General features: G+C 55.7%; 10 protein-coding genes across 10 annotated transcripts; 5 read left to right on the top strand and 5 right to left on the bottom strand.

Moving 5' to 3' along the window:
* Nucleotides 1-526: 526 nt before the first annotated feature.
* Nucleotides 527-1,587, bottom strand: LTHEOB_3906 (Mipc synthase subunit; the record flags this gene model as incomplete). The annotated part of the gene is made up of 2 exons (XM_035512881.1): nucleotides 527-730; nucleotides 787-1,587. 2 exons carry the CDS (start codon nucleotides 1,585-1,587, stop codon nucleotides 527-529), a joined length of 1,005 nt encoding a protein of 334 aa, XP_035375299.1.
* An 872-nt stretch (nucleotides 1,588-2,459) lies between these two features.
* Nucleotides 2,460-3,595, bottom strand: LTHEOB_3905 (Zinc finger C2H2-type protein; the record flags this gene model as incomplete). Its single annotated transcript, XM_035512880.1, has 3 exons — nucleotides 2,460-3,139; nucleotides 3,201-3,430; nucleotides 3,519-3,595. 3 exons carry the CDS (start codon nucleotides 3,593-3,595, stop codon nucleotides 2,460-2,462), a joined length of 987 nt encoding a protein of 328 aa, XP_035375298.1.
* Nucleotides 3,596-4,214: 619 nt separating this feature from the next.
* LTHEOB_3904 (uncharacterized protein) lies at nucleotides 4,215-4,767 on the bottom strand (the record flags this gene model as incomplete). The annotated part of the gene is made up of 2 exons (XM_035512879.1): nucleotides 4,215-4,508; nucleotides 4,567-4,767. 2 exons carry the CDS (start codon nucleotides 4,765-4,767, stop codon nucleotides 4,215-4,217), a joined length of 495 nt encoding a protein of 164 aa, XP_035375297.1.
* Nucleotides 4,768-5,219: 452 nt separating this feature from the next.
* On the top strand, nucleotides 5,220-6,834 carry LTHEOB_3903 (Carbohydrate-binding module family 48 protein; the record flags this gene model as incomplete). The annotated part of the gene is made up of 2 exons (XM_035512878.1): nucleotides 5,220-6,013; nucleotides 6,129-6,834. The coding sequence occupies 2 exons, from the start codon at nucleotides 5,220-5,222 to the stop codon at nucleotides 6,832-6,834; spliced, it is 1,500 nt and encodes a 499-aa protein (XP_035375296.1).
* Nucleotides 6,835-8,454: 1,620 nt separating this feature from the next.
* On the top strand, nucleotides 8,455-10,350 carry LTHEOB_3902 (Enhancer of polycomb-like protein; the record flags this gene model as incomplete). Its single annotated transcript, XM_035512877.1, has 3 exons — nucleotides 8,455-8,616; nucleotides 8,730-9,512; nucleotides 9,571-10,350. 3 exons carry the CDS (start codon nucleotides 8,455-8,457, stop codon nucleotides 10,348-10,350), a joined length of 1,725 nt encoding a protein of 574 aa, XP_035375295.1.
* Nucleotides 10,351-10,977: 627 nt separating this feature from the next.
* On the bottom strand, nucleotides 10,978-12,468 carry LTHEOB_3901 (Set domain-containing protein; the record flags this gene model as incomplete). Its single annotated transcript, XM_035512876.1, has 3 exons — nucleotides 10,978-11,427; nucleotides 11,481-12,289; nucleotides 12,381-12,468. 3 exons carry the CDS (start codon nucleotides 12,466-12,468, stop codon nucleotides 10,978-10,980), a joined length of 1,347 nt encoding a protein of 448 aa, XP_035375294.1.
* A 277-nt stretch (nucleotides 12,469-12,745) lies between these two features.
* LTHEOB_3900 (O-sialoglycoprotein endopeptidase) lies at nucleotides 12,746-13,872 on the top strand (the record flags this gene model as incomplete). Its single annotated transcript, XM_035512875.1, has 2 exons — nucleotides 12,746-13,097; nucleotides 13,163-13,872. 2 exons carry the CDS (start codon nucleotides 12,746-12,748, stop codon nucleotides 13,870-13,872), a joined length of 1,062 nt encoding a protein of 353 aa, XP_035375293.1.
* A 1,079-nt stretch (nucleotides 13,873-14,951) lies between these two features.
* LTHEOB_3899 (ABC multidrug transporter mdr1) lies at nucleotides 14,952-19,050 on the bottom strand (the record flags this gene model as incomplete). The annotated part of the gene is made up of 2 exons (XM_035512872.1): nucleotides 14,952-15,309; nucleotides 15,371-19,050. The coding sequence occupies 2 exons, from the start codon at nucleotides 19,048-19,050 to the stop codon at nucleotides 14,952-14,954; spliced, it is 4,038 nt and encodes a 1,345-aa protein (XP_035375292.1).
* A 1,074-nt stretch (nucleotides 19,051-20,124) lies between these two features.
* LTHEOB_3898 (Cell cycle control protein) lies at nucleotides 20,125-21,408 on the top strand (the record flags this gene model as incomplete). Its single annotated transcript, XM_035512871.1, has 2 exons — nucleotides 20,125-20,749; nucleotides 20,807-21,408. The coding sequence occupies 2 exons, from the start codon at nucleotides 20,125-20,127 to the stop codon at nucleotides 21,406-21,408; spliced, it is 1,227 nt and encodes a 408-aa protein (XP_035375291.1).
* Nucleotides 21,409-23,037: 1,629 nt separating this feature from the next.
* LTHEOB_3897 (RNA polymerase ii transcription elongation factor protein) lies at nucleotides 23,038-26,849 on the top strand (the record flags this gene model as incomplete). Its single annotated transcript, XM_035512870.1, has 5 exons — nucleotides 23,038-23,434; nucleotides 23,492-23,940; nucleotides 23,992-24,221; nucleotides 24,282-25,785; nucleotides 25,833-26,849. 5 exons carry the CDS (start codon nucleotides 23,038-23,040, stop codon nucleotides 26,847-26,849), a joined length of 3,597 nt encoding a protein of 1,198 aa, XP_035375290.1.
* Nucleotides 26,850-27,777: the final 928 nt, after the last annotated feature.

Below are 27,777 nucleotides of genomic sequence, written 5' to 3'. Positions count from 1 at the left end.
CTTGCCGCCCAGGCTTGTTGATAGGTCCGCTCCGTAATCATGCCGTCACGCTCATCTACATTGGACGGCGAATCATCGAACGGGCGTATAACATCGCCTTCTGACTTGATGCAATTGAAGCCTAACAGCTGAGGCTTTGGGGGTTCTGCCTCCCCGCAAAAACGTGAAGAATCTCTGAGTACAAACACCTCATCGTGCGTCCGGGAAAAGAGTCCAGGGCCTCTATACATCCCCGACCATCAAGTTCTTTGCAGGTCATGCCTGAACGCCTTGAAAAAAAAAATAAATCACTCCCAAAAAAGCCCTTTTTTTGATTTCCGGGCTGGGATGCCCGCCTTTCCTCTTATCTGAACACTGCCGCCAACGCCAAAACGCTAAGTTCGTGATCGACTGTACAACGAAGGTAATGGAAGAAGATTATTGAAGAATGGCAGTTCGAATCATAAACACCGCCGTATTAAATCTCAGTATTGGGTTTCGTGGGTCGACGTGGGCGGTTGAAGAATTGAATACGGGTTTTCGAGCTCTAGACCTTGTGATGATCTTCATGGCCAACAAGCTCATACTCGGCGTCTCCGGCGCGACGCGCTCCCGGGATAGGCAGGAGACGGGCGATCCCACCTCTCCTGCTCTGGTGGGCCACGCAACGGTATGTCCACCAGAGACCTCCAATGACCGAAAAGCCAATAATAAACCCGAGGACCGTGAGGAAGAACCAGTGGCGGGACATCTGCATAAAAAGGACGTTAGCAAAACACTCAATTCAACACAACGGAGTTTTCGCACCCAAAAAATGAGCTTCACATCTCCACCATGCCAGCTGTTGCCGAGGTGGTGCGTGAAGAAGCTCCACGGGTGGTTGTTGTACTCGTCAGGGAACAGGATGCGGATTCCGGCGTTCTCAGCAGCCGCAGAACCCTCGTTGATATAGTGCCTCCAGATGACGCTGAGGAAGAGCGGGCCGGTCGAGCCCATAACGGTGATGTAGGGGAGCAGCCAGTTGCGGTTGTATCTCGGAAGCGCATCGATGACCTTCAGGAAGAAGGGGTGGCGCGGGACAGCACCCATGGCGTCGTTGGACACACCGGTGGGAACGGTGCGGCGAAGCCAGGCCGGGTACGAGAGCAGCGGGTCCAGGCGGCGGTTGCAGCCATCGTCGAGGTCAATATAGACGCCCCCAAAGTGCGCGAGCACGAAATAGCGGATCGAATCAGCGCGCTGGATGGGAAACTGGTAGCCGTCAAACGTCTCGAGGAACCACGGGTACTCGTCGGCGATGAATTCGCGAGCCTTCTTGTCCGTCCACAACTTGTATTCGTAGTCCTCGTGCAGTTCGATGCAGCTTTTCTGTGCCTCCTGCCAAACCTCTGGAATGCTCTCGTTGATATAAGTCTGGTGGATGATCTTGGGGATCAATTGGGGCCGCTCGCTGATGGAGCCCGAGTTAGGGGCCGGAAGCTCAGCGCGCGAGATGCGGTCCTCGGAGCCATCGACGACAAGCAGCTCGAGAAGCGTCCAAACATTGCGGACGAGCACACCGATGACGATGAGGTTTATGACCAAGAAAATAAGCACGCCCTTGCGCATGGTGGGAGCGGTGTGGAGTGGGGTGGAGTGGAATTAAAATGCCGTACGGGGTATCGAAGTGGTGCAGCAGGTCGATGGGGCCGAAGCAGGCGCGAGGTGCGATTAAGAAGCCGGTGGGAGATCAAGCCATGGGCGAGAGCGCGGTGAAGAACCGGAGAAGGAGAGGACTGACCCACGACGTTGAAGGAGAGGTGAACAAGCTGGCCAAGGAGGGCGGCGGTGCAGGCTGGAGCAGCGCACATCTGAACCGAAATTAGGCGCGCTTGCGGGTCTAGTGCGGCTGGGGCTCAGCCTGCTGCGCGGAGCCTTGGGCCAGGGCCCAGGGCCCCAGAAAAAAAAGTCGCCTTGCGGAAGCCGGTGGCTGCACCACACCCGCTGCGACGGTGCACGCCTATCTTGCCTCGCTTTGGCTGTATCAAGCTGCGCTGATTGCATGGTGTGCTCCAGTTCTCCTAGTCGTGGCTCGTGCGTTGCCGAGCGTTTGGCGCTGTGAGGCCAAGGTGACGCGGCCGCTACGAAACGCCATCGAATTCTGCCTCGGCCGCGATACGCGTATGCGTATTCGCGCGAATGCGAGAGACAAGCGTCACTTGCAACAACCCCATGCCGGCAAACGGCCAGTTTCACAGCCATTCCGCCGCTTCCGGTCTCATGCCCACGTCTGTTCACTCCAATCACCGTAAGATGTGCTGCTCCGATTGAGGCACTGTGCTGTATGTATGTACGTTTTAGTGAAGAGACAATACTGCAGCCGCTTCGCCGTGTCCGCGCCTAGTCCGACCGAGATAATGCCCATGCCAAAGGTGGCCCCCAACGCCGCGCTAAATCAAACAACGTCTGCTGGGAGACGAGAATAGTGGTATTGTGTCAGCTCATCCTATCCGCTGACGCTTGGCTCCACCAGCTGGTCCCCCACCCTCTCGAAGACGCTTCCGTTCCATTTCCTCCCTCATGATACGCTCTGCCTCGCTCATCTTCTTGGGCTGCTCCTTTACAACAACCTTCTTGCTGGCAAGAGGGTTTTTCTTCGACGAAAAGACATTCTTAGGCTTGCTGTTGCCCAAACCCATCGAGAATGCTGGCTTCGCCGCGGGAGCAGCTGCATCGCTCTCTTTCTCTGCTGCCTGTGCTGGATCCTCGGTTGCCTCCACTTGAGCGTCCGCAGCTGGAGGCTGAGATGGGCCGGTGAGCTGAGGTGGGCTTGGGGTCTTTGCGACTGACGGCTTGAGGTTCAACTGAATCTTTTCTCCCTCTTTCCTTTGCAGCTGCGTCTCCTCATCATGCCGCTCGGCATCGACCTTGGCTTCGGCACGCGCCTTCTCCACCTGCTCCTGGATCATGCGCTGCTCACGCTCCTCATCGCCCTTCTCCTGCCGCTCCTTCTTTCGGATAGCGTCCTGGCGCCGCAGCGCCTCGGGGCTGTTGTCGATCCATGAGATACAAAGCCCGTGGCCCTTTTCGTCCTCTGACACTCGGCATATGCCTTCTCTTCCCAAGTACTTGCCGAACTCGGTAAGTGAGGGCCACTTCGTAGCGTTCATGTGAATGTGTTCTGGAAAAAGTCAGTCATGTCAGGTTGTCGGCCAAGGATAGAACAATAGAAGAGAGCTCACCTTTATTAGCGATGTACGTCTGATAGAAGTGATTGAGGTTAATCTTCTTCTCGCCGTGCGCAGTTCGCAACAACAGGAGAAAATCTCTCAAAAACTGCTGGGAGTACTCGTTGATGGCTTTGCGTGGGTCCTCGCCGATCAGCACCATAGTCCTGACATGTGATTCGGATTGCGTGTGACACTTGTAGCCATTTTCATCCCTACACTGCTTTTTGCATGGTTCACAGTACCTACAGTTCAAAGTTAGAACTTGAAAGTGTGGAATCTCGGATTTGAAAGTGTGAAATCTCGAACGGCAATATGCGTTAGGTGGCTTACCATCTCAGTCGCTGAAGCCCCTTGGACTTCATCTTGTTGGCCTGCCATTTCGTGGAACCGACCTCAGCGCGCCCCATTTTTCTGACACGGAGTAAAGCTTGTGAGGGGTGGAGCTAGTCGCGCAAGTTGAGGAAGTCGGTGCTGCTGATGGCTAAAGCTGTCGTTGACAGAGCTTTTGACGATATTATTTGGTGGAGAGCCTAGTGAGGGCCCAGGAGTCGCGGTGGTGAGGAATTTTGTTTGTGTTGTCGAAGGAAATGGTGGCGATGTCTGGCTGGTTTGGACGTTAAGAAGTCGCCCAGGTCTGTGCTGACTCAGGGTGACACTGACTCGTGGAGATCTTATCTCATCTTATCTTATCAGTTCTCGCATATCGAGGTACACACCAGAGCCAGAGTGATACTTGAAAGGCACATCTGCATAACATTGCACAGCATTGCATCCTCGGGGGAAAAGGTAATGTGTAAATTGCGAATACGAATACAGCAAGTCTTCTACACAAGTTGGGCCATAATCGGGCTAGAGAGCAACCAAATTGAAGGAGAGCCGCGATGCTTAGCTCAAGAGGAACTAATAGTGCTCACGCCCCATTCCATGGTTTGTGACGATGTAGGAACTCCAAGCCAGGGATACCGTTAGGTCTTAGTCATACAGAAGAGCCTAGTAGGATTTGGAAGCAGCTCGTGATTATTCATTTCAGAAGTCTGCATCGTCTTCTTCTAGGATTGTCTGGGCTAAAAGGTCTCGCCTCTTGGACCGAGGAATTTCTCTCAATTGGCTCGAGCTGTCCATTGGCATAGGAGCGCCGGCATTTCTTTGAGCAGCCTTCTTTTTGCGTCGGGCAGCTCTGTATTCCGCAGCCGTAGCCCCGGAGAACTCTTCGGGCGAGTCAAGGTTGAAGGCAGACTTCAGCACACTAAAGCTGAAGTAGAGGATGCCGCCGGTTGTCACGCCAACAATCCCCGCAACGCCAAGATAGACATAGAGAGTCTGACGGTGCAATCAGATGGGAGACGGGTGGGGAAGGTGCACACGGGATCGGGCTTACCTCGAGTTTTGCGAGCATGACGAAGGGAAAAACAACGGCGCGCCAAGCAAAGTGCGCAAGGTAGATGAAGGGCAGCAGGACGAATTGCAGGGCATTGTAGAGCCGTGACAGGACGGCGAAGAGGACGCTCAGGATGGCGGAGACGGGCAGGACGAACAGATAGTAGGGAACGGCCAGCAGCAGGGCGGTACCATCGTCCATGGCGGGCGGTGGGGCGAGCGTGGTTGGATTTGGATCAACGGGCTTGCGGCCTGGATAGGTCAGGTGTCATCTGGGCTCGCGGGCCAGGGAGCATACCGAGGAGGTGCAGATGACCTCAGAGCAGGTCGCGAATTGAGCTGCCCTCACGCCGGTCACATCGTCAAGGCGCCTTCGGACGGGGGTGGATGCCGCGGGAGGATGGTGATTGCCTGGAGCTCGATCGGCAGACGCGGCGCTCCTCCTGGGGCAGAGAGACCCGCTGCGAGCCCTGGCCCTCCGCAACCCGCCCACTGCTGCACCGCACGCACATCGCCCGCCCAGGTCCCAGGTCCATGACGAGGCCCGCCTTTGGCTGCCGCACCGCCATAGCAGACTCGGATCGGACTCGCTGCCCGCTGCCCGCCTGCTGCCGCCCGGCCCCAGGACGCGCGCCGCGAGACACAGCGTGAGCGATGGGCAACAACCCCTCGTCGTCCCGCCAGAGCACCAGCTCGCCCCAGGGCCCGCCGCACGCGACCGCGCCGATAAGCAACCAAGCGGTGAACCATGTGCGCAGAGAACCGCGTCGCCGCGAGTCCATCCAGGCCCTCTCCAACGCCAAAGCCAGCGCCGCTCCGCCTTCCGCGAGCCTCGAGAGCGCGACTGCACACTCGACCGCCGCCAGGCCGCTTCGCCCCGACTCGCGCGGCCGCGCCCACTCGGTAGCTACGCCGACGCTCAAGCCGCACGACATTACCACGCTCGAGAGGATGGGAAGCGGCCAGAGCCACGAGAAGGACCAGCGCGAGCCTTCGCCGCCGCCGCCTGCTGAGCCCTCGCCCCTCACCCAGCCAGTCGACGTGCCGCAGGCGGCCGCCCGCGCGCCCTCGTCGTCGCCGCCCGACGCTGCCGACGCGTCGTCGCAGTCGGATGCCTACCACATGCAGGCCGCAACCTTTACGCGCCCGCCACGGCTGCCGCTGCCCATTGAGGAGGAGGTCCACACGCCCGGCTCGCCCATCATCTCGCCAGCCGATCTGACGGCCCCAATCGATCCGGAGAGCATCGACGGCGTGCTCCCCCGCCGCACCTCGGTGCTGAGCAGTACTACCGCCGACGAGGACGATGTGGCGGACGACAACTTCGACACCGAGGGCGGTCTGCAACCAACCGTCCCCACCATCATCGAGTGGCTGGGTCCCGGAGAGAAGGTCTACGTCACCGGCACATTTGCAGGATGGAATAAGAAGTTTCGACTGCATAAGAAGTAAGTGCGAGCGCGCCAATGCTTCTGGTGACACCGCGGCGTTTCCTCCAAATGCTGCCCCATGTCTCACGCCAGGTTGCTCTTGAGTTACACCAGATACTGACGAGGCCTACAGTGGACCGAGCAAACACAAGGATGCTTTCTCTGCCACCATCCACCTGCAGCCCGGCACCCATCACCTCAAATTCCTCGTCGACAACGAGATGCAGCTCTCTTCCGAGTTGCCAACCGCTGTCGACTTCACCAACATACTCGTCAACTACCTGGAAGTATCGCCGGATGATATCCCTCAAGCACAGCAGCCTCAGCCCACCGCGCCCGTCGATATCCCTGGGCAGCAGCGCCCGGCGGATGAGAAACCGGAGGCGCAGGCTCCTGCAGGCGTCAACCCGCCCCAAATATTGCCTCCGTCGCCCGAACTCCAGCAAATTACGCAGGCGAACCCGTCGGGCCCGGAGACGCCAGCCGCAGCAACCAGCAATCCTGTCCCCGTGGCCCCGGCGCCGCCGAAGCAGTACCATTGCGTAATCCCGCAGTACTTGGCCGACCTGGATGCGGAAGAAGAGTCTAGCAAATTTGCACGGGCGAGTGCGGTGCTGAATACCACGCCGCCGCCGCCGTCTCTCCCTGTGATGCTCAGCAAAAGCATTCTCAACGGCAGCATGCCTATGAAGGACGACAGCAGTGTGCTAAACATGCCCAACCACACTGTGCTCAATCATCTCGCCACAAGTAGCATCAAACATAATGTGCTGGCGACCAGCGCAACGACGCGGTACAAACGAAAGGCACGTTCACCCAACTCTACTACCGATGTCTGACACAGCAGTCACTAACGAGAAACAGTTTCTTACAACTATCATGTACAAGCCAACGAGTGACACCGGGGAATAATAAGTTTCTCGGTGTGAACATTGCTTCACTGATCTAATCATTACAGAATTTTTCCTCGCGAGCCCGGCATGACGATCGTGGCACCTGATCACGATTGACGGCGCCGTTGCGCACCGCTATGGCGACAGAGCCCGCGGTCCACAAGACGCTGTTCCTCTGAATGGACACGCCGGAGATACCCGATGGCAGCTCAACAGGAAAGAATACCCGCTCGGGACTGTTAGAGGGTGGCTGGACGTCACGAATGATGCATTTAAAGCGGAAGAACGAAGAATAATGGGGCGCTTTCACGACGAGGCTACGACGGTGCTATTGATTTGCTTCTTGTCTAAATGCCATTTAAATATAGAAATTGAGAACGCGAGCGCGTATACCCCTGGCAGCAAGGCTAACGGCCGCGAGGCACCCCTCTGCAACGTAAGTGTCTTGACTTTCTTTTGTCAATTTTCCTTCGGCGATGAGATGAGTCTCAAGAGGACACAAGCGCATCGAGGTTGCACGCGTCGCTTTGCAGGCCTTAGCGTTTCTCATTGTGGCTTGATGCATTCCGTTCCCTATCATCATGCTGCCGTCATCTTTACCTGTTGTTCTGTTTCCGCCTAAGAACAGCAGGGTCCTTTTTCTGTTGCGGGGAGCTTTCCTGCAGAAGCAACTCGCGTGGAGTGAGGAATTCAGAATTGCGTGCAGGGTGCTGTGGCGCGACTCGTCACTGCAGCAAGCTCTGAGCAGTGTGATGTTGTCTGAAGTTTGCGTGAGAGACCAAGGAATTTAGCGTCCGCTGGGCACAAGCTGAGAGGCTGGGAAGGGCGACAACCAGAAGGGGACATCAAGTCTTGGCGCGGATCGCTTACGTGACGCGAGCGAAGCCAGAGGCGGCGACGCGGCCCAGTTCCTTGCCAAACGGTCGACTCGCTCGCGCGCCTGCCCACCCTAAGCCAGCCCGGTCGCCCATCGAGCCCGCGCCCCCCTACTCACACACACTGCGCAGCGCTGCGACCGGCGAACCACCGTATCGCCCCAACACACCGACTTCATCAAGAACTACCCCCAAATCCATCGCAAAACTCTCACAAAAGTCGGAAACCGACATTTGAGCGACTGAATTTTCGCCTGACGGTGCAGTCTCGGCTATCGCAGCGCGTTGAGGCGCCGTGCGCGCGACGTGTTGCTCGGCCATCGCGACACTTTCCTCCACGTCGCTCGCAGTCGGGGGTTCGCAAGGGGGTGCCCGACCGCCCGAAAAATTCCTGTCCGGCTCTGCACCACAATTCTTCCGCGACCGGGGCCACCAACGCAACGCGCACCAGCGTCGCAACCAACCCGGCGAACAAACATCGGCTTTTACGTATTTTCACTGCGCCAACCATTCCATCTTCACGACAGGCCCTGTTCGTTCGTTTCTGACTTTGCAGCGCCGTCTCTCAAGCAAGGCTGCTTTCCAACTTTCTGATTTTAATTTCTTGCCGTCACATGGAAGGCCTCACCTTACGCCTGTAGGCTGCAGCAACAAATAATCATCACTACGCTCAGCCTCGCTCGCAGCCAAGATGACGCAACGCATCTCCAGCCAGCGCTTCCGTCAGCGCAAGCTGTCTACCAAGCAGAACTTGGCCATTTTGCGCGAGAGTGAGGTCGAGAATCTCGCCGATGACGAGGCGCAGCGCCACATCCCCAAGGTTGAGACTGGTGTTGAAAAGGGCGAAGAGATAGTAAGTCTCCCATCATCACTCCCAACTTACCTCACTTGCAGATGCGTGTCATCTTCTTATCACACGTTGCGCCCACCGGTTGAGAAGTTCGGACCCTGACCAACTTGACCTAGGAACACCATCTCCAAGCCGTCATCAACGCTGCCGCCGTTGGCGGCAAAGTCTCACAGCTCTACATCCCCACCCCCGATGCTACTGTGAGTAAGCTGAAGTATGACGATGTGTATCCGAAACGGTGGGTGCAGCCTGCCACGTACATCCGCTTTTCGTCGACCGTCGAAGACTGCAAAGGTACGCAGTACTGCATGACGAGTGAGGATGAGGTTGCCCTCAAGGCTCTGAACGCGAAAAAGCCCCCCGGCATGCAGTGCACCGAGGACTGGTTCGAGGAGGTTTTTGACTTCTTCGAGCGCACGGCGCAGGAGAAGCAGCCCTTCGCTGCTGTAGACAACCCCCCGGCTCTTCCGTATGAGGAGTTTGAAAACAGCTTCGATGAGACCATTAGTGATCCCGCGCAGAAGTTCGCAAAAGACATCTACGACTACTGGAAGCAACAGCGGCTAAAGCGCGGCAACCATAGCTTGATGCCGATGCTCAAGTTCGAAACAAACCTTGAGACTGATGACTCGGACCCGTACGTCTGCTTCAGACGGCGCGAAGTCCGCCAGGCTCGCAAGACTCGCGGCAGAGATGCCCAAGTGACCGAGAAGCTGAAGAAGCTGAGACACGAGCTCGAACAGGCAAGGGAACTGATGTACTTTGTGAAGCAGCGAGAATATGGACGGAGAGATCAGCTGGTCAACGACAGACTAATCTTCGAGAAGCGGATGGAGGTCAAAGAAATCAAGCGCAATCTGGGCATCAAGGGCGACGACGAGGATCTCATCAATCAAAGAGTGCGGCTCACCCTTCCACTTACCTTGATATCGGGCGCGATGCTAACAATGTCGGTAGCCTGCTCCGAAGCCGAAGCCGAAGCTCGATCCAAATGCCATACAACGTGGCGTTCCTGGTATGGTCTCCAAGCCTCAGCTCTCCCGTGTCGATGGTCGTCCGCTGGACAACGACCTCATCACCCTGGAGGAGCAGCTCGCGAAGCGGGAGGACGAAATCACTCGCTCGATCGAGACGAACAAGGAGAAGCACCGCGAGTGGAACAAACACTACGTGGACGTGACTTGGCGAGCCATAACCCCGCCTCTCGAAGAAGAGAGCCAGCCAGCTTTCCGTGCCGCCATGACAGAGTATTTGCCAACGCCTCCTGCGTCCGTATCGTCAGAAGAGGCGGCAGATGCCAACAAGCAGCACCAAGCCCTGACTGAAAAGCGCGGCGACGAAAACAGCCTGGTTCGCTATGCCACTCCGCCGCAGGAATCCTTTGCTGGACGGCCATCGTTCAGGCGAAGGACAGGTCGTGGTGGGCGTCTCATGATAGATCGGCGAGGACTGAAGCGGCCCGCAAATGAGGACATTGACGATCGTGTAGCAGAGCGCTTCAAGTATGACAGGGACAGCGATGAAGAGGATGACGTCATCCCTGTCGACTTCTACGCTGATGCTGCCATCAAGTACCGTATTCTGATGGATCGGTCCGTTTCCAGAGAGGCCGCAATGCAGCAAGCAGCGGCGCGACGGAGTCTGGCCGCCGCCGCAGCAGCAGCAGCGCAGGGGCAGCAGCATCCCGCACAAGCCGGCCAGCCAACACCTCAAAGGATAACAAACGGTCCCAGCTGAGTCGGGAAAGGGTCCGGTCTTCCATCCTTATAATGCCGCCAAAGTGCCGTGTCGAGATGCCGCCCGCTCTTCACTATTTCCGTGCTCTTCACCCCCTGATGCAACAGAATCCCAGTCACCGGCACCGCAAACCGCGAGTCACCCCCTCTTCTTAAACCACTCACCTCTCCCCCTAAACGATAACGATAGACGGATATACCATTGTCGGATCAGCGGACTCAGGAAAATTCTTTTTGCTTTTTCTCCGGACCAGTAAGAAGGATGGCTTTTGTTTATGTACAGTAGTTAGTGCAGGAGAGGTTCCAGGCGAGCCGGACGGGTGTGCCGAAGGGTAGGCATGCGGAGAGGATTTTTTGTCCGGTCATGGGCAAGTCGTTGGAAAAGCGGAAATTGGGATTCCTTCACCGTGTAGAATAGCGCACTTCTTTGCGATCTTTCCAGTCGACGCAGACGGGCGAGCAATCATCGAGGGGGCGAGAACGCATATCCGAATGCAACTGCGACTCGGCGAGTCGAGTCAATCAAGCCCTTTTCAATGTTCCGATTTTCTCTTTGTGCGTTTTCTTCGGTTTCGCACCTTCTTTCTCGCTTGAGTCTTTCCACAGCCAAAAACGGCTTGCCACTAATTTAGGCGACTCTCCTTCTCTTGTTCGACGAGCCCTCACCGACGTCGTCGCCATCTCTCTTGGACGAATCAGATGCGAGCTTTGTCAGAAGTTTTGCGGCAGATTCCAGGATCTCTTTCTCCCCAATGCGCACCGCACAGGCCATAGCCTTCCTGGCGTTGCCCAGGTCGGTACCAGAAGACACGCGTTGCATATCCTCGGCAAGGGAGGTGGGATACTGGGCAATGCGCTTGGCGACGACTTGCTGCATCAGAGCAGCCATCTGCGGCGTAAGGTCCGGCTTGGGGAATTTGCCCTTCTTCTGCATGCGCTGGAAGTCTGCGTGCGGGAGGTAGAGCGTGGCGAGCAGGAGGCCCAACTCCGGGCTCACGACAGCCGCGGGGTCTTCTTCGGGGTTGCGACCAATGTCGTAGCCGGTCTCCAACAGGTCTTGGTCCTCCAGGTAGGCAAGCTGCGCGGTTAAAAGTGAGCAAAACGTTCATACGGATGAGTCGGGAAGCTCACCTTTTCCTCGATCTCCTGATCGGAGGTCACACCCTTGAAGGACTCGACGATGAGGTCGGTTGGGATCTCGACAACGTCATACTGCTCGTAAAAAGGAGTGCAGTAGCCGTAACGGCGCACCAGGTCGCTTCGTGGCAATGGGCCGTAGTCGTTGAAGATTTCGTCTCCAGCCTTAATGTCAGCGATTGCCTCCATGGTCAAGACGTCTGGGCCGTAGTGCAGGCGTGCGTTGTTGCGGTCGGCGTCAGCATTGAGCATGTCGGCAAGGGGCACCATGCCCTTAGGCAGGGCCTCGTCCTCCTCTTCCGAGGCGTAACCTTCCTCATCAACCTCCTTGGTGGCTTGGTCGGGCTCAATGTCGAAGGCGTAAGCCATGATGGTGCTGCCCATGCGGTGGGCTAGCGCCAAGAGCTGGTCTTCAGTGACCCCTTGGGCGGAGGCCGGGTCAGGGAAAAAGACGTCGGCATGGCGGCGAAGGAGGGGGATGACGGTGCCGTTGAACAGCTCGTTGGCCGAATCCTTGCCGATCTTCTGCAGCACAGCGCTTGCTTGCAGCTCGGCCAGCTCGTCGTCGGACCAGAACATCAAGGTGTCGAAGTCGGTGGGGAGGACGTCGAAGTACGGCTTCCACGGCGAAGCATCGCCGCGCAAATACTCGTAGATCATGGTGACAATGAGCGAGCCCCACGGGTCCAGTTCCTCAAAGATCTGGGGCAGGGTGGTGGACAGGGAGGAGTTGGCGGCGCTGAGGACTGCGGAGCGGGGGATGGCGAAGAGCACCTCACCCTCCTGGATGTCCTGCACGGCGACTGGAGAGGGAGCAGTTAGCGTCTGGCCTGGACATGTGGCGAGGGCGGGAGAGCGGAGCGCTCTCGAGAGGGGTAACGGATCCCTACGTACCCAGACCTCTGCCAGCGCGACGGTGCCTCAGGTCGTCCAGTTTGACCTTGTCGGAAACGGTTGCGGAGGCGGAAGGAAGCCAGCGCATGAAGGCTGCAGACCTTTCCTGGAAATCATCCTGGAGCGCCATTTCTCCCGGAGCGAAGCGCAGAATAGACAGTGCCGTGAGCGAGGCGAGAAGAGAGTGGTGGAGCAGGCGGGAGACAATATTCCTGCAGCAGCACGCACGCACACAGAGTGTCTATGTAAGCCGGCTAGCGCCCCACTAGGGCCGGACGCACCATTATTCCCGACAGCTCATGCTCGGGCCAATCTTATCGATACCAATTCTAACAACCCTCCTCGCATTTTGCCCCGCCAGCACCATGATCGCACTGGGTCTCGAAGGCAGTGCTAACAAGCTCGGTGTGGGCATCATCTCGCATCCCGCCCCGGGCAAGGAGCCCATTGTGCTGGCGAACCTGCGCCACACCTACAACTCGCCGCCGGGCGAAGGCTTCCTGCCCAAAGATGTCGCCAAACACCACCGCGCCTGGGTGGTGCGCCTGGTCAAGCAGGCCATGCGCCAGGCCGGCGTGACGGTTGACGACCTGGACTGCATCTGCTACACCAAGGGCCCCGGCATGGGCGCCCCGCTACAGAGCGTCGCCGTCGCCGCGCGCACGCTGTCGCTCATGTGGGGGAAGGAGTTGGTTGGCGTCAACCACTGTGTAGGACGTATGCTGCGCCCAACCCCCTGCTCGTGACAACGGACGGTTGCTGACGTCCTGGCTCGTTACCAGACATTGAGATGGGCCGCGCCATCACCGGCGCCGAGAACCCGGTCGTTCTATATGTCTCGGGCGGCAACACGCAGGTCATCGCCTACGCCGCCCAGCGCTACCGCATCTTCGGTGAGACGCTGGACATTGCAATCGGCAACTGCCTCGACCGCTTCGCCCGCACCCTGCGCATCCCCAACGACCCAGCCCCCGGCTACAACATCGAGCAGCTCGCCAAAAAGGGCAAGCATCTCGTCGAGCTGCCCTACGCCGTCAAGGGAATGGATGTCAGTTTCTCTGGTGTGAAGGCATCCGTTGATGAGCTGGCCGCCAAGATCGACGACAGCCTGCCCGAAGACCAGAGGCTACGCAGCGAAGAAGATGGCGAGCTGATCACGGCGGCGGATCTGTGCTTCTCCTTACAGGAGACTATTTTTGCCATGCTGGTCGAGATCACGGAGCGGGCAATGGCCCATGTGGGCTCTGCGCAGGTTTTAATTGTCGGAGGCGTAGGTTGCAATGAGAGGTTGCAGGAGATGATGGGACTCATGGCGAGAGATCGTGGCGGCAGCGTATATGCCACGGACGAGCGCTTCTGCATCGACAACGGTATCATGATTGCCCAGGCTGGCTTGCTGGCGTATGAGTCGGGCGTGAAGATGCCCTTCAAGGACACCACGTGCACCCAAAGATTCAGAACAGACGAAGTCTTCGTCAAGTGGCGTGATTGAAGCCTGATTTTCGGCAAGACAAGGTAAAGAAGAAGACAAAAAAAAAAAGCACACATTCATCCACTGGCGTTTGGGCGAGGGAAAAGAGTGATATCCTGAGATGGAAATTTTATGACGTGACGATGCAAGAGATGGATTGGACTCTGTCAAAGACAAATGGAATGCATAATTGCGAGCAGTCTCTGTTTCTTTATTTTTTTTATTTTTTCAGTTCTCTCCTCCTCTTACTGGCTGTAGACCCGTGAGAATATGGTGATTTGGTCCGGTGGAGAATGGCGAGAGTTGTAGGAATCCAAAGCAGCAGTCTTGGATAGATGAGAATAAAAAAAGAAAATACGATCTATATTCTCTTATGTGTGAAATACCAACTGTGCCGATGTCTATACATGACACGGCTGTGGAGACGGCTATTGTATCTACAACTTACACGTCATGTTTGTAAGAGCTTAAAGACAGGTATGTTCTTGCGAATGAGTTTTTTTTTTTTAATTGCTCTAGTTAATGTTTGAAAAGATGGAGTACCATGTTCACACCATTGAGTTACTTCTTTCCCAGTCTCTAGTGTTAAAAACGCTGCAAGGTAAGTAAATGTTAAGGTAACGTAGGTGAGACTAAAATATTATTAGCGTGTGGTAATTTGCGTTGAGAAATTTAATTATAAGGTTGTGTGTATTTGAGAATAAGCTGGTCGATAGGTTTTATGTTAGTATTTAATTGTGTATTTATTAAAATGATAGTGGCTAGACAGCACCGTATGCCTGAGCCTGTTGATTACTGAATATACTGTTGGCGCTGATAACGATTAATAGGAGGGCTAGATGGTGTAATTACTTCTTTTTTGTTTTGAGGTTGAGAGTGGTTTATTTTCTAACGGAGAATTCTAGTCTGTATACTAAAAGTTTGTAGTGGGGTGATAAAGTGAGCACTTTTGAGGTTGTAACCACAACCAACCGTCCAAGAGTGTGGTATCTGAAAAACCTCAACCTGAGGTAAGAGAATCTGCTATGCTCCCAACGCCGTCTCATATGCAAGTAGCAAAAGCCAAAATACTTGAATCGCCGCCCAAACATTATCGACAACTACTTTTGCTTCTCCAAGCTCTGCAAGCTGACCAATTCAAAGTACCTGCCCTTGCGTGCCAGCAGCTCGTTGTGTGTACCCGACTCAACAACCTTGCCTCCGTCGAAGACGTAGATGACATCGGCTTTCTGGATGGTGCTAAGACGATGGGCGACAGCGAGGGTGGTGCGACCCTTGGCGGCGGCATCAAGTGCCGCCTGGACGACCTTCTCTGACTCGGAGTCGAGCGCAGAGGTGGCTTCGTCGAGCAGCAAGATCTTGGGGTCGCGGAGGAGGGCGCGGGCGATGGCGATACGTTGCTTCTGACCGCCAGAGAGGAGCGTGCCTTTGCTGCCGCAAACGGTGTTGAAAGCCTCACTACGCGATGATTGTTAGCTTTCTTCATTCACATTAGCATTGAAAGCAAGCGAATACTTACGGAAGGGACATGATGAAGTCGTAGATATTGGCGTCCTTGCAGGCCTTGATGATGGCTTCTTCTGGCACATTCTCACGATCGGCTCCCAGCAAGATGTTGTCCCTAATGGTGCCTTGGTACAACGTAGGTTCCTGGCTGACCAGCGCGATGTAGCTGCGGTAATCGTTAAGGTTGAGAGAAGAAATTTCCTTTCCGTCGACGTAGATGCCGCCAGTCAGAGGGTCGTAGAAACGTTCCAGGAGGGCGATCGTGGTACTCTTACCACAGCCACTGGCGCCAACGAGAGCGACGTATTGACCGGGTTTGACAGTGAGATCGAGACCACGGAGAACCGGTTGCTCGGGGCGCGTCGGGTAGCGGAAGTGCACATTACGGAATTCAATGTTGCCCTCCATCGTCTCAAGCTTCTCGCCCTCCTGGGACCAGGTGTCGATCTCGGGCTTGCGATCAAATAGCGTCTTCAACTGGATAGCGGCATGCTTGGCCTTACCCATGTCCGGAGCGAAGCTGAAGATGGTACCAGCCGACTGGGCACCGAAGGTGATGGCAGAGAAACACACGAAGAATTGGAACAGCGAGTATTCTTCCTTGGCGATGAGCGTCCCACCGTACCAGAAACCGAGGGCAGTGCACAGAAACATGCCAGATTGAGAGAGCGCATACAGTGACGAAGACCGCAGAATTGAACGCAAGTTCTTCGAGCCTTGTGCCGCCAGCTGCTGATGATAGTTGACGTAGACGTCCTCCTCCCGAGTCAGAGAAGCAACGGTGCGGATGGCCGAGGTCGCCTCACAAGCGTAAGAAGCTGAAGCCTCGTACGCCTTCTTCGACCGCTGCTCGAAGCGGGCCAAAATCCAGAATCGGAGGAAGCCACAGACGAGCAACACAGGGATGGTCGAAGTACAGACCAGACCAAGTTTCCATCCAATGGAGATGCCGACCGCAAGAGCTCCGATAAGTGTTGTCAGAACCGTGAAAATTGTTCCAAGGGTCGCTCCGCTCAAGCCGGCAAGGGCGGTGGTCTCCGTGGAGAGGAAGGATGTCAGAGCACCTGCACTGTTTTCGTCCTTGTCGAAGAAGGCAATATCCTGTCGAAGCATGGTCCGGAAAGCAGTATCACGGACGCGGTGGATGAGCTTCTCAGAACAGACGGCAAAACACAACCCCTGGGCCGTAAAAGAAATCAGCTGAGTGAGGGCCAACATAAGATACATCAAGCTCCAGAAGTTTGCCTCGGAGCGAAGCTCGCCGTACTCCGAAGGAGGCTTGGATAAGGCGGAAATCGACTTTGCGAAAAAGACGGCTTGAGTCGGATTACCACCACCGGCGATGATGGACCAGAACAGCCCCTGAAGCATCAGAAGCCATTCCTGCTTGTTAAAGCTTGCGATGAGTTTGATGAGGGTGGCCAGCGAGTAATTCCGCATTTTCTCGGGTTGCTTCTTGGAAAGGGCGACGCTGGACTCGGACTTTCCAGTTTGCGTGCGCTTCAGTCTTGCTGCCACATCATCATCAGGGTCAGAAGAGAAAGCGCCCTTGCCGGAATGAGATGACGCGATGCGCTTGAGGTGCTCATCGTCGGTTTCAGTGGGCTCGGTCTCTTCCTCTTCAACCTTCTCGCTCGCTGCAGCAATTCTCTGAGCTTCCACGAGACTGTAATAGGCAGCTTTCTTCTCCAAGAGTTCATTGTGGTTGCCCTGTTCGACGATACGGCCCTTGGTCATGACGACAATCTTATCGGCAGTCTTGATCGTGGAGAGACGATGTGCGATGACGATCGTAGTCCGCCCCTGTGCAGCCTTGTCCAGTGCGGCTTGCACAACACCCTCGCTTTTCGTATCCAAAGCTGATGTAGCTTCGTCCAGAAGGAGAATCTTCGGGTCGCTGACAATGGCACGAGCAATGGCAATACGCTGCTTCTGGCCACCGGAAAGCAAGAAGCCACGTTCACCGACGTTGGTCTCGTAACCTTCGGGAAGGGCAGACACGAAGTCGTGAGCGTTGGACATTCTGGCAGCATTTTCGACCATTTCACGGATTTTGCCTTCGTCCATCTGCTCGTACTGCGTGCCGATGAGACCGTGCTTGATGTTGTTGAAGATGGTCGTGGCAAAGAGGACGGGCTCCTGTTGAACAAGGGCAATCTGTTGGCGCAACCAGTGCAAGTTGAGGTCTTGTACGTTTACACCGTCCAGCAAGACTTCGCCTCCAACCGGGTCGTAGAAGCGTTCGACAAGCCCAACAATGGTACTCTTTCCAGACCCGGAGGCACCGACAAGGGCGGTAGTTTTGCCGGCCTCGACGACAAGATCAACGCCGTCCATGACAGTAACCTCGGGGCGCGAGGGGTAGATGTGCTTGACGCTCCTGAGCTCGACGCGTCCTTCAAGTTGGTCAAGCTTCCTCCCTTCCTTGGAAGTGGGATCAAGAGGCGAGACTCTGTCGATGGTGCTGTACATCTTCGAAGCGGCAGCAGTGGCAGTGGTGAAAGACTGCAGCCAAGGACCGATGTGGCCAAGGGAGAAGGCGCCAATCATGACGGCAAGGAGAATAGTCAAGACGTCGGAAAGTGTCATGTCGCCTGCAACAAGGTATCTGGAGCCCATCCAGAATGCCAAGCCGTAGTTGAGGTAGACAATGGTCATCATGGCGCCAAGCATGGCTGCGAGCACCGTCTTTTGCTTCTTGCCCCAGAACTCAGCAACAACGAGGTGCTCGTTGTACTGACGGGCAAGCTTATCCTGAGTTCCAAAAGCCACAGCGTTCCTGATAGAACTGAAAACCTCCTCGACAACAGTTCCTCCCAGAGCGTAAGAAGCAAGTGATTGCTTGTTGTACTTCATGATAAAGGTGGAGCCACCTCCCATGGTGAAGACAATGGCGAAGATGGTGGAGCACAGGATCAAGGTAAGCTTCCAGTACTTGACGAAGCCGATGATAAAGGCAGTGATGAAGGTTGCAACCGACTGCTGGACGAGACCGACCTTCTCGGAAATACCATCTTGGACCAGGTTGGCGTCAGCGGTGATTCTGGTCGTGATCTCCCCGGCACCAAGCTTGTCGAAGTAGCCGACGTTCTGGCGGAGGATGGCAGCGAGATAGTTCTCCCGAATCCTGGAGGAGATGCGCTCGCCGACATAGATCCAGCCGACGGTGGCAATGTAGCAGGTAAAGAACTCGCCAATAAAGAGGTAGACAAAGTAAAGAACAAACTTGGTCAATTCATCGTTGAACTCGCTGGGAGATATGGTTTTCTGGAACAGGCCTTGGAAGGAGCCGGAGAGAGAGCCGAAGACGACGGTCATGAGCGGGAGCACAGCACCGGCGGCAATGGCGCAGATGGACGAGATGGCGATGATGATCCACTCGAGCTTGTTGGCATAGCGATAGAGAGCCAGGTAGGAGATGTTGACGGCAGGAGTGTCGAGCTGCCGCTTCAAGATAGCCCTCTCATGTTCCGGGAGGTGAGCGAAAGGGTCCGTCTCCTCCTCTTCGCTTTCCTTGACGTCAATGTTCTGGGTGTTGACCGGATTCAGTGCAGGCGTTTCGGCCGGGGCGGCAGCTGCGTTGAACAATGCTTTCTCATTGTTGGCCGTCACGTCGGTGGCCGAGGAAGGCGCCTGGCTTATGTGTTTTTCGGACTCGGTCGAGAGCTGAGGCTGGTCCCCATCGTTGGCCATGGTGAACAAGGGGCGGGCAGGAGGCCCGAGCTTGGTGTTGCGGCTCTCTCTCAATTGTGCGGTCTGTCGAAGTGTGCAGGGCTGTGCGAGCAGACCAAGGCTGGGTGGCAGCGAGAGGAGGGGTGGTGGGCACGAATGCAAGAGAGAGGTGGAGGGGCAAAAATTCACGGCTGGGCGCTCTATCCTATTAATTATATCTGGGAGCCTGGAGCGTTGTACAGGTTTATGTTCGGCAGCCAGTGCTCCCGAGAGGCTTCTGGGCTTCTTCCGTGACGCGCGGGGCCTGTGGGAGCCGAACGAGTACGACGGCGGGTCCGTCTCGCTTTCGGGAGACCGCTGGTTGGTCTGATCACCGGCCTGCCTGCGGCGCCAGGCCAGCCGCCTCGCAAGCCCTTCCTGTTTCGGCGACCGCGCAATGGCTCTTATTTCGCGTCTCCCCGCCATCATGAGCCATCGCGAGCCCTCCCAGCATCCTTCGCGAACCCGGCACCGCAGCCGCCCCGCTGCGTCAGCTTGCACAACTGTCAGCACGCGCTTCAAGTCACCGGGGCGGCGACATGGCGGTATGCGTCACCGCCCGGCTAAACCTGGGCCAAGGAGCTGTGGCGGCGTCGAACGCCCGCGTCGGCGCCGGAGTCCCCGTCATTCCGTGGCCTTAGGCTCTCTCTGCATCTGGCATCGTTGGAACGGCAGTCATTTCCGCATTCATATCGTCCGCACGGGCGTGGAATGGTCGCCATGTACGCATCAGCCTGTGCAGCCTGCTGGCGTAGTGTTTTTGCCCGTGCTTCCAGCCGTGGACCGAGGCATCTAGCCTGCCAAAAGCAATCGTGTTTATCTGCGGGCGTTGGCTAGACATGGCGCGTGTGAGGTTTACGTCGCGCCCAACGTTATCTGGCTTTGACTTTTTTGGCCGCAGATCTCTCCACGCAGCGGACTTGCCTGCGAGCGAAGCTTGGCCCCGCCGCAGCCTTGGCAACGTTTGCAAACACGCCAAGCCGACACAACACTAAACAGCTTCGCCTCTGCGCTGACCCCAGCAGTCCGACAACCTCACCTACCCAGCCTGCCACCATGACCGACGTTGCTGAGCAGACCGCTGCCCCCGCTGCCGCTGCAGATGCCGCCTCCACAGAGCTAGTGACGACGTCGGCCGACGGCGCCGAAAAAGTCGTCATCACCACCAACGCCGAGGGCAAGAGAGTGAAGAAGATCATCCGCAAGAAGCGCAGGCCCGCCCGTCCCCAGGTCGACCCCAGCACCTTCAAGTCCGAGCCCCCGCCCCAGACCGGCACTATCTTCAACATCTGGTACAACAAGTGGAGTGGCGGTGACCGCGAGGACAAGTACCTCTCCAAGCATGCTGCGCCGTCGCGCTGCAACGTCGCCCGCGACAGTGGTTACACGCGCGCTGACAGCGTGCCGGGGAGCTATTTTTGCCTCTTCTTTGCCCGTGGGCTGTGTCCCAAAGGCGCTGACTGCGATTACCTGCACCGCCTCCCCACCATCCACGACATGTTCAACCCAAACGTGGACTGCTTTGGCCGAGACAAGCATGCGGATTACCGTGATGACATGGGAGGTGTCGGAAGTTTCATGAGGCAGAACAGGACTCTTTACGTTGGCCGCATCCATGTCACCGACGACATAGAGGAAATTGTCGCCCGCCATTTCCAGGAGTGGGGCCAGATTGACAGGAGTAAGTTGCACATACGCCAGCTGAACCACGAGCCAGTCATGCTAACGGCCATTGCAGTACGCGTTCTCAACACCCGCGGCGTCGCCTTCGTGACATACACCAACGAAGCAAACTCACAGTTCGCGAAGGAGGCTATGGCCCACCAAGCTCTGGATCACAGTGAAATTCTCAACGTACGCTGGGCCACTGTTGACCCGAATCCGCAGGCTCAGAAGCGGGAGGCCCGTCGCATTGAAGAACAAGCCGCTGAAGCCATCCGTCGCGCCCTGCCCGCCGATTACGTCGCTGAGATCGAAGGCCGTGACCCGGATTCAAAGAAGCGCAGGAAGATCGAGGGAAGCTTTGGTTTGCAGGGATATGATGCCCCGGACGATGTGTGGTACGCCAAGGAAAAGGCCGCGCAGTTGGAAGCGGCGCAAAATGGAGGTCTTTTGGATGCGCCAGAGGAACAAAGACTGCTCGAAGCAGCAGCTGATCAGGAGGAGGAAGTCAATCAGCGGCAACAACAGCAAGTCCCAGAGGAAGACGGTGGTATCTTCTCTGGGTCCACGCTAGCCATGCTGAAGACCTCGGGCGTCACTTTCACATCCGGAAAGAAGGATGAAGATCGTCCCAAAGGTCCGCTTGTCGGTTATGGAAGCGACGATGACAGCGATTGAGCCTCTGGGTCCGGCGGTGTAACGGCACCAGAGTGGCAACAACCGAATATTAAGCCCGCTTGCCTTGGGCGGTCAGAGACATGGACCCTTTTGCGGCTGGAGCAGTGGTATAGCAATGCGAATGCTGCCGATCGCTCACACTAAAATGCGCATCTGCCTCTAGTCCCTGTCGGCCGACGACGCTTTGGGAGTCGTACTTCGCATTCACCATCGTGGAGGCGTCAAGGATCTGGAAGCGAGGCACATGGTCATGTTCTCGGCAGCAGGTCGAACGGACTCCGGGTACAAGCTCATAGAAGCAGGGATAATCCTTCGTAGAGGGCGACATCATAGCTCAGTGTTCATGACACTTAGCATGATGGAGATGTAATTAAGGGCATAGTCTTGGTATCTGGACCCTACTGTGGAGACTACAATTATTAACAATGGAATCTTCCGTGCTCACGGAATATTGTAACCGTCCATTGGTATCTACAGATGTAACCGACTTCAGTGAGATAGGAAATGGCACGACAAGGGGTTCGGAGAGACTAGAACCATTCATGTGGCTCGTGAGCTGATGAAACACCGACTTTGCTGACCAGCACAGATGCCGATTCCCCCACATTCGCAAACGTTTCCTAATTCAGACAGGGCTGGTTGTTATCCGAGACTCTGACATCCCAATCATGCTAACTTTCGGGCGAGACTCACTCCGGTACCCGACGGTCCTGCGGTAAGATCCGCGATCATGAATAAACAGTATTGTGACACAGCGATGGATGCTTTTCTTTCTCCCTCCCTTTTTTTTTTTTCCTTTTTGGCGTGCCACTCGATTTCATTTCTATGGAGAACTCTTGAGCCATGCATGCAGCAGCCTTTGCTTGGTCCTTTCTGGAAGCTTGAGCACAGCCTAACTTCCAGTAGGAGGACAAATTATGAGATACTAGACGAAAACCTCTCGAATACTTCTAGGCGATTTAAACGCTAGTACGATCAAGTTTAAACAACCGGCGCAAAAAAAAAGAGAGAATTTTGATGCAAGTCAGACAATAGTGACGCGGCCGGACGTTTATTTGTTGCTTTAGCTTTCGCAAGTATGGCCCTGGTCAAGGTTGGTCTGCAAGTCATGAGTGAACAACATGGCTTGGTATTTGCCCAATCCGCAGCTAAAGTGACTATCGGCATGAACAAAGAAGCAAGTAGTGTCAAAGCGACTTCGCAAGTCCGGTGTTTGAGGATGCAGGGTACTGAGCAGTTCCCGTCCATATGCAAAAGCTTTGAAGATCATAGCGCTTGCAAATCAGTGGGTGATGCACGGCAAGGAAAGATAAATGCTGGAGACCTATGGCGCCGGCGATGGCAAGTGATCGGCGGCAGGGATTAACGGGCCGGTCGGTCGGGGCGCCAAGACCAGCGTGGCCGGCGAGCGTCGCGCAGCTCGACTGTTGCATTCACGCTTGCCTGTCTCGCGTCAACGCCATACGCTTTCGCATCTTCTTCCCTCCACCCCAAACATCGCCGCAACCGCCCTCCACCCCGGACCGTCGGCGCGACCTTGATGGGCGTATAACGCGCCCACCTCCCCCCGCGCCTCGACCCTCTCGAAGACCCGGCGCCCACCTCACCTCCGCGCGAACATAACCCACCATGGCTGCTCCAAACGGCCTTGCAAACGGCGTCAACGGCCATGGCTCCGCCAATGGCATCATCGAGTCGAAGCGCTTCTCGGATATCCCTGGTGTCATTGACGTAACGGTCGCCGAAGGAGATGTTGTCGAGCAGGTCGAAATCGACCTTGTCGAGCTGGCCGATGATCCTACCGAGCTCTGCATTCTGTTGGAGAATGAGAGTGTGGTGAAGTCTACATGGATGACCATCGCTTTGGCCTATGCCAAGCAGCGTAAGATCACTTTGGCCATCGACATTCTGCACAAGGCCCGCGATGCCTTTAGCAGAGCCGGTGCCGAGGAGAAGCTTAGCATCCTGAGTGCTCTGTTCTGGCTGAATCTTTGCATGTGCCGCGAGGCTCCCCGTCTCAGGCCTGGTGAGTATCCCCACGCCTGCCCACTCGCGTTTATATGCAAAAACTGACTTTCCACAGAGGGCGCTGGGCCGGAACTCAAGACCAAGGAGCAGTGGATCCAGGCCGCTACTTCAAACCTCAACGACGCATCACGCATCAGTCCTTCTTACGCCCCTCTTTTCTTGGCCCGTGGAGTTCTATACCTCCTTCGCGCCTCTGCTATCACGCAAACAAAATCCGGCGCTCCTGACAGCGCAGAACGCACTGATGCGCTGCGGCAAGCCGCAAAATGCTTCGACGACTCCCTTCGCGCATATGGAGGCAAGAATCTTATGGCCACTCTTGGAAAGGCGCGAGTTCAATACTCGCTTGGCAAGTATGCGGATGCTCTGGCATCCTACCAGCAGGTACTCGGCCAAGCTCCTGACATGGTCGACCCCGATCCTCGCATTGGTATCGGATGCTGTCTTTGGCAATTGGGATACAAGGATGACGCCAGGAACGCATGGGAAAGGGCACTGGAACTGGTAAGCTCTTCTGTGCGAAAGCAGCGGGGCATCGCTAACGAGACTTTGCAGTGTCCCGACTCCAAGACTGCCAACATTCTCCTTGGCCTTTATCACCTTAATGTCTCCTCCCAATACCCAACTTCTTCGCCCGATTTCGCTCCCGTGTACAAGAAAGCGATGACGCAATACACGCAGAAGGCGTTCAAGCTGGACGACAAGTACCCGCTGACTTGCGCTACCTTTGGAGGATACTTTCTGATGAGGAAGGCGATGGCCCAAGTGGAGCGGCTGTCGAGGAGGTCTATCGACTTCACCGATGTTAATGCCGTTGCCAGCGATGGCTGGTATCTCCTCGGTAGGAAGGAGCACTACGAGAACGAAATTTCCAAGGCGCTTGAGTACTACCAGAGGGCCGACACTGCACGCGGTGGTGAAGATCGGGGCTACCTCCCAGCCAAGTTTGGTATGGCTCAGATTCGAATCATGATGCAGGACTTCGAGGGCGCCAAGCTGCGATTGGAGAAGATCATCCAACAGAGCAAGAGCACTGAGGCCATGATTCTCCTGGGGTCTCTTTACGCTGAAGATGTCTTCGCAGCTCAAGCCGCGAACTCAAAAGAAGACAAGTCAAACGAGCTAAAGAAGGCCATCTCTCTCCTTGAGAGTGTTCGCTCGGCGTGGAAAGATCCCAAGCGCAAGGTCTCTCCGGATACGGCTGTTCTCCTCAATCTTGCGCGTCTGTATGAGACCGACCATCCTGAGAAGAGTCTCCAATGTTTGCACCAGGTCGAGCAGATGGAATTGGACGAAATTCCGGAGGAGGATCGGCCAGATGAACCCCAGCCGCCGGAGCCTAAGCAGGAAAACTACGAGGCCGCAAAAGCGGTCTACGAAGAGGCCAAGCGGGCGCACCTTAACAGCCTTCGCGAAAACCTGCCACCGCAGCTGCTCAACAACATGGGCTGCTTCTACTACCAACAGGAAAAGTACGTCCAGGCTCGCGAGTTGTTCCAGTCCGCTTTGAATGCGTGTGTGAAAGTAGGCGACAAGGACCAGTCCGTTGACACCGATGCTCTGGTGACGACGATCTCCTACAGCTTGGCTCGCACGTACGAGGCTGAGGGTATGTGGGACGAGGCCAAGAAGGTTTATGAAGGCCTACTTCAACGACACAGCGACTATGTGGATGCCAACATCCGTCTTACGTATATCAAGCTTCGACAAAGCCCTCAGGACGAGGGCCCGAAGGCCATGTCAGAATTGTACAAAGCCGAGACCGCGAACTTGGAAGTGCGCGCTTTGTATGGTTGGTATCTGCGCAAAGCTAAGAAGCGGACCAACAACATCAACGAGGACCAAGAACAACGTCATTACAAGCATACTTTGCAGCAGTTTGACAAGCACGATCGGTATTCGCTCACTGGCATGGGCAACATCTACCTGGCAATTGCCCGCGAAATGCGGAGAGACACTGAACAGGACAAAGAGAAGCGGCGCAAGATGTACCAAAGAGCCGTTGAATTCTTCGACAAGGCCCTTCAGCTGGATCCGAAGAACGCTTATGCTGCGCAAGGCATCGGCATTGCGCTCATCGAATGCAACAAGGACTTCGCCGGCGCCGTGCAGCTCTTCACCAAGGTCAAAGAGACCATGAAGGACGCAAGCGTGTATATCAACCTCGGACACGTTTACTGTGAACTCAAGCAATACTCTCGCGCCATCGAGAACTATGAGACGGCACTTGCAAAGGACCGCGCACGCGATGCTACTATCTTGGCTTGCCTAGGTCGCGTCTGGCTACTAAAGGGCAAGCAGGAAAAGAACATCCAGGCCATGAAGACCTCCTTAGACTACTCGCAAAGGGTAAGTAATATGATTCAACAAGGATAACAAAGACTAACGGAATTTAGGCTCTTGAAGTCGCCCCGGAACAGGATCACTTCAAATTCAACGTCGCCTTCGTCCAGATCCAGATCGCTCAGCTCATCCACACCCTTCCCGAGAACGCCCGTTCCCTCGAGGAGGTGGAGGCTGCAGCAAAGGGCTTGGACAATGCCATCGAAGCATTCAGCGCTATTGCAAAATCGCCGAACCCACCATTCCCGCGCCAAGACATCGAAGCGCGTGCTAACATGGGCCGCAACACACAGCGCAAGCAGCTCGAGCGTGCTATTCAGAACCAGCGCGAGTACGAGGAAAAGAATGCCGCCAAGCTTCGAGAAGCTCGTGAGAAACGTGAAGCCGAGATCAAGAAGCGAGAGGAAGAGAAGCGGCAGAAGGAAGAAGCCGAAGCTGAGCGTCTCCGTCAAATTCAAGAAGAGCGCCAGAAGATGCAAGAACGCGACCGCGAGCTTGCTTCCAAGCGTGCTGAGGAAGAGAAGCGTGTGCAAGAGGCTGAACTGACGACAGACACGGAGACAGGTGAGCGTAAGAAGCGCCAGAAGAAGAGCCGTGGCGGAGGTGGCAAGCGTAAGAAGAAGGGCGCCGATTCGGACAGCGAGGGAGAGGCTGGCTCGGACAGTGAAGCAGGTGGTAAAGGTCGTCGCTCCAGGCGCCGGACCACCACATCAGCCACGCCCGGTGGGTCCGATGACGACAAGCCACGCAAGAAGAAGAAGAGAAAGCTCGAGCGCAAGACCAAAGTGCAGAACAGCAAGTACAAGTCGAGCGAATTCGTGCAGAGCGACGATGAGTCGGACCTGGATGACACGGCGCAGGCGGCGAACGAGTCTTTGGCTGCCAAGGTCAACGATGCCGAGGGTTCGCCGAGGCCAGATGCGGAGAGCGGAGACGAGGACGTTCCTGTGGCAAGTAGGCATCGGAAACGTGTCGTAGATGATGACGATGAGGATGAGGATGGTGGGGCAGCGCCGGCAAATGGTGATGCAGACACGCCAATGGGTGGGCTAGACGACGAAGACGAGTAGGCTCCATCTTGGATAGCCTTCAACTGGTTGAGCTCTCACTTAGGGCTGATAGCAGATGCAAGGGTGGTTGTGCATGAGCAACGGCGTTATCTGATACTTGGGTTCAAGGGAGGAATGATCGAATGCTGGCGCCAGACAAAAAAAATTTTCACATTCGAAGTTTGGTCTCCATGCCAGTTTAACGTCTTTATCCCCGTCTAACAAGCTTATTAAAATGAATATAAAGCAAGGGTGCTAGTGAGGATTACGCATCGACTGAGTGAAAGGTTGACGGGTGTAACAGGAGCAATTGATAGTCTCTGGGGGAAGTCAGACCAGGCGATCGATAATGTGGGAACTGGTAGGGGAAGGTCTAACGTCTTTCAGTAATCGAACGCCTTGTAGTGCGCCCTTGTAATTCTCTGGGTCATGCCATTGGAACCTCGACCTGTGCCAGCCTCAACGTCCAAAGAGAGCAGGTAAGTACATCTACTTATTCTGGACGTTATAGCCGCTAACGTGCCTGGCACTCGTGTTACAAAGGGAGATTTGTTGAATGACGCTCGGTCAATAACTGCAGCCTTCGAAGCCATTGCTCTGGCATCATCGACCGCATCTTCCCTCTTAAATATTCACAAAAACCCACCTGGGCCGTTGTTCTTGGAGTTCCACTGGGAGTAGGTTGTCGGCTGGGCCTATCGAAACTCTATGGGCATTTTAGGGCAATGCAGTGATACAATATTCCCCATGGGGTTCTGATAAAAAGCAGTTGAGGCCAGCGTTTAAAAGTCAGTGGGACCCATCTACCGTACTGACCCATTCTCTTTGTCTAGGTAGTGGACTAGCAGCTTACGCCCTGTTCACTATCGTACGCTATTAGCTAAGCGTCTACACCTCTTGTTGCTGATGATGGCTACGAATCGTCCCACATGCTCGATTCACCTGGTAT

The sequence above is a fragment of the Lasiodiplodia theobromae genome (genome assembly GCF_012971845.1).
Source record: "Lasiodiplodia theobromae strain AM2As chromosome Unknown scaffold_10, whole genome shotgun sequence".
Taxonomy (NCBI): Eukaryota; Fungi; Ascomycota; class Dothideomycetes; order Botryosphaeriales; family Botryosphaeriaceae; genus Lasiodiplodia; species Lasiodiplodia theobromae.
This window is presented reverse-complemented; position numbering and strand designations above follow the sequence as displayed.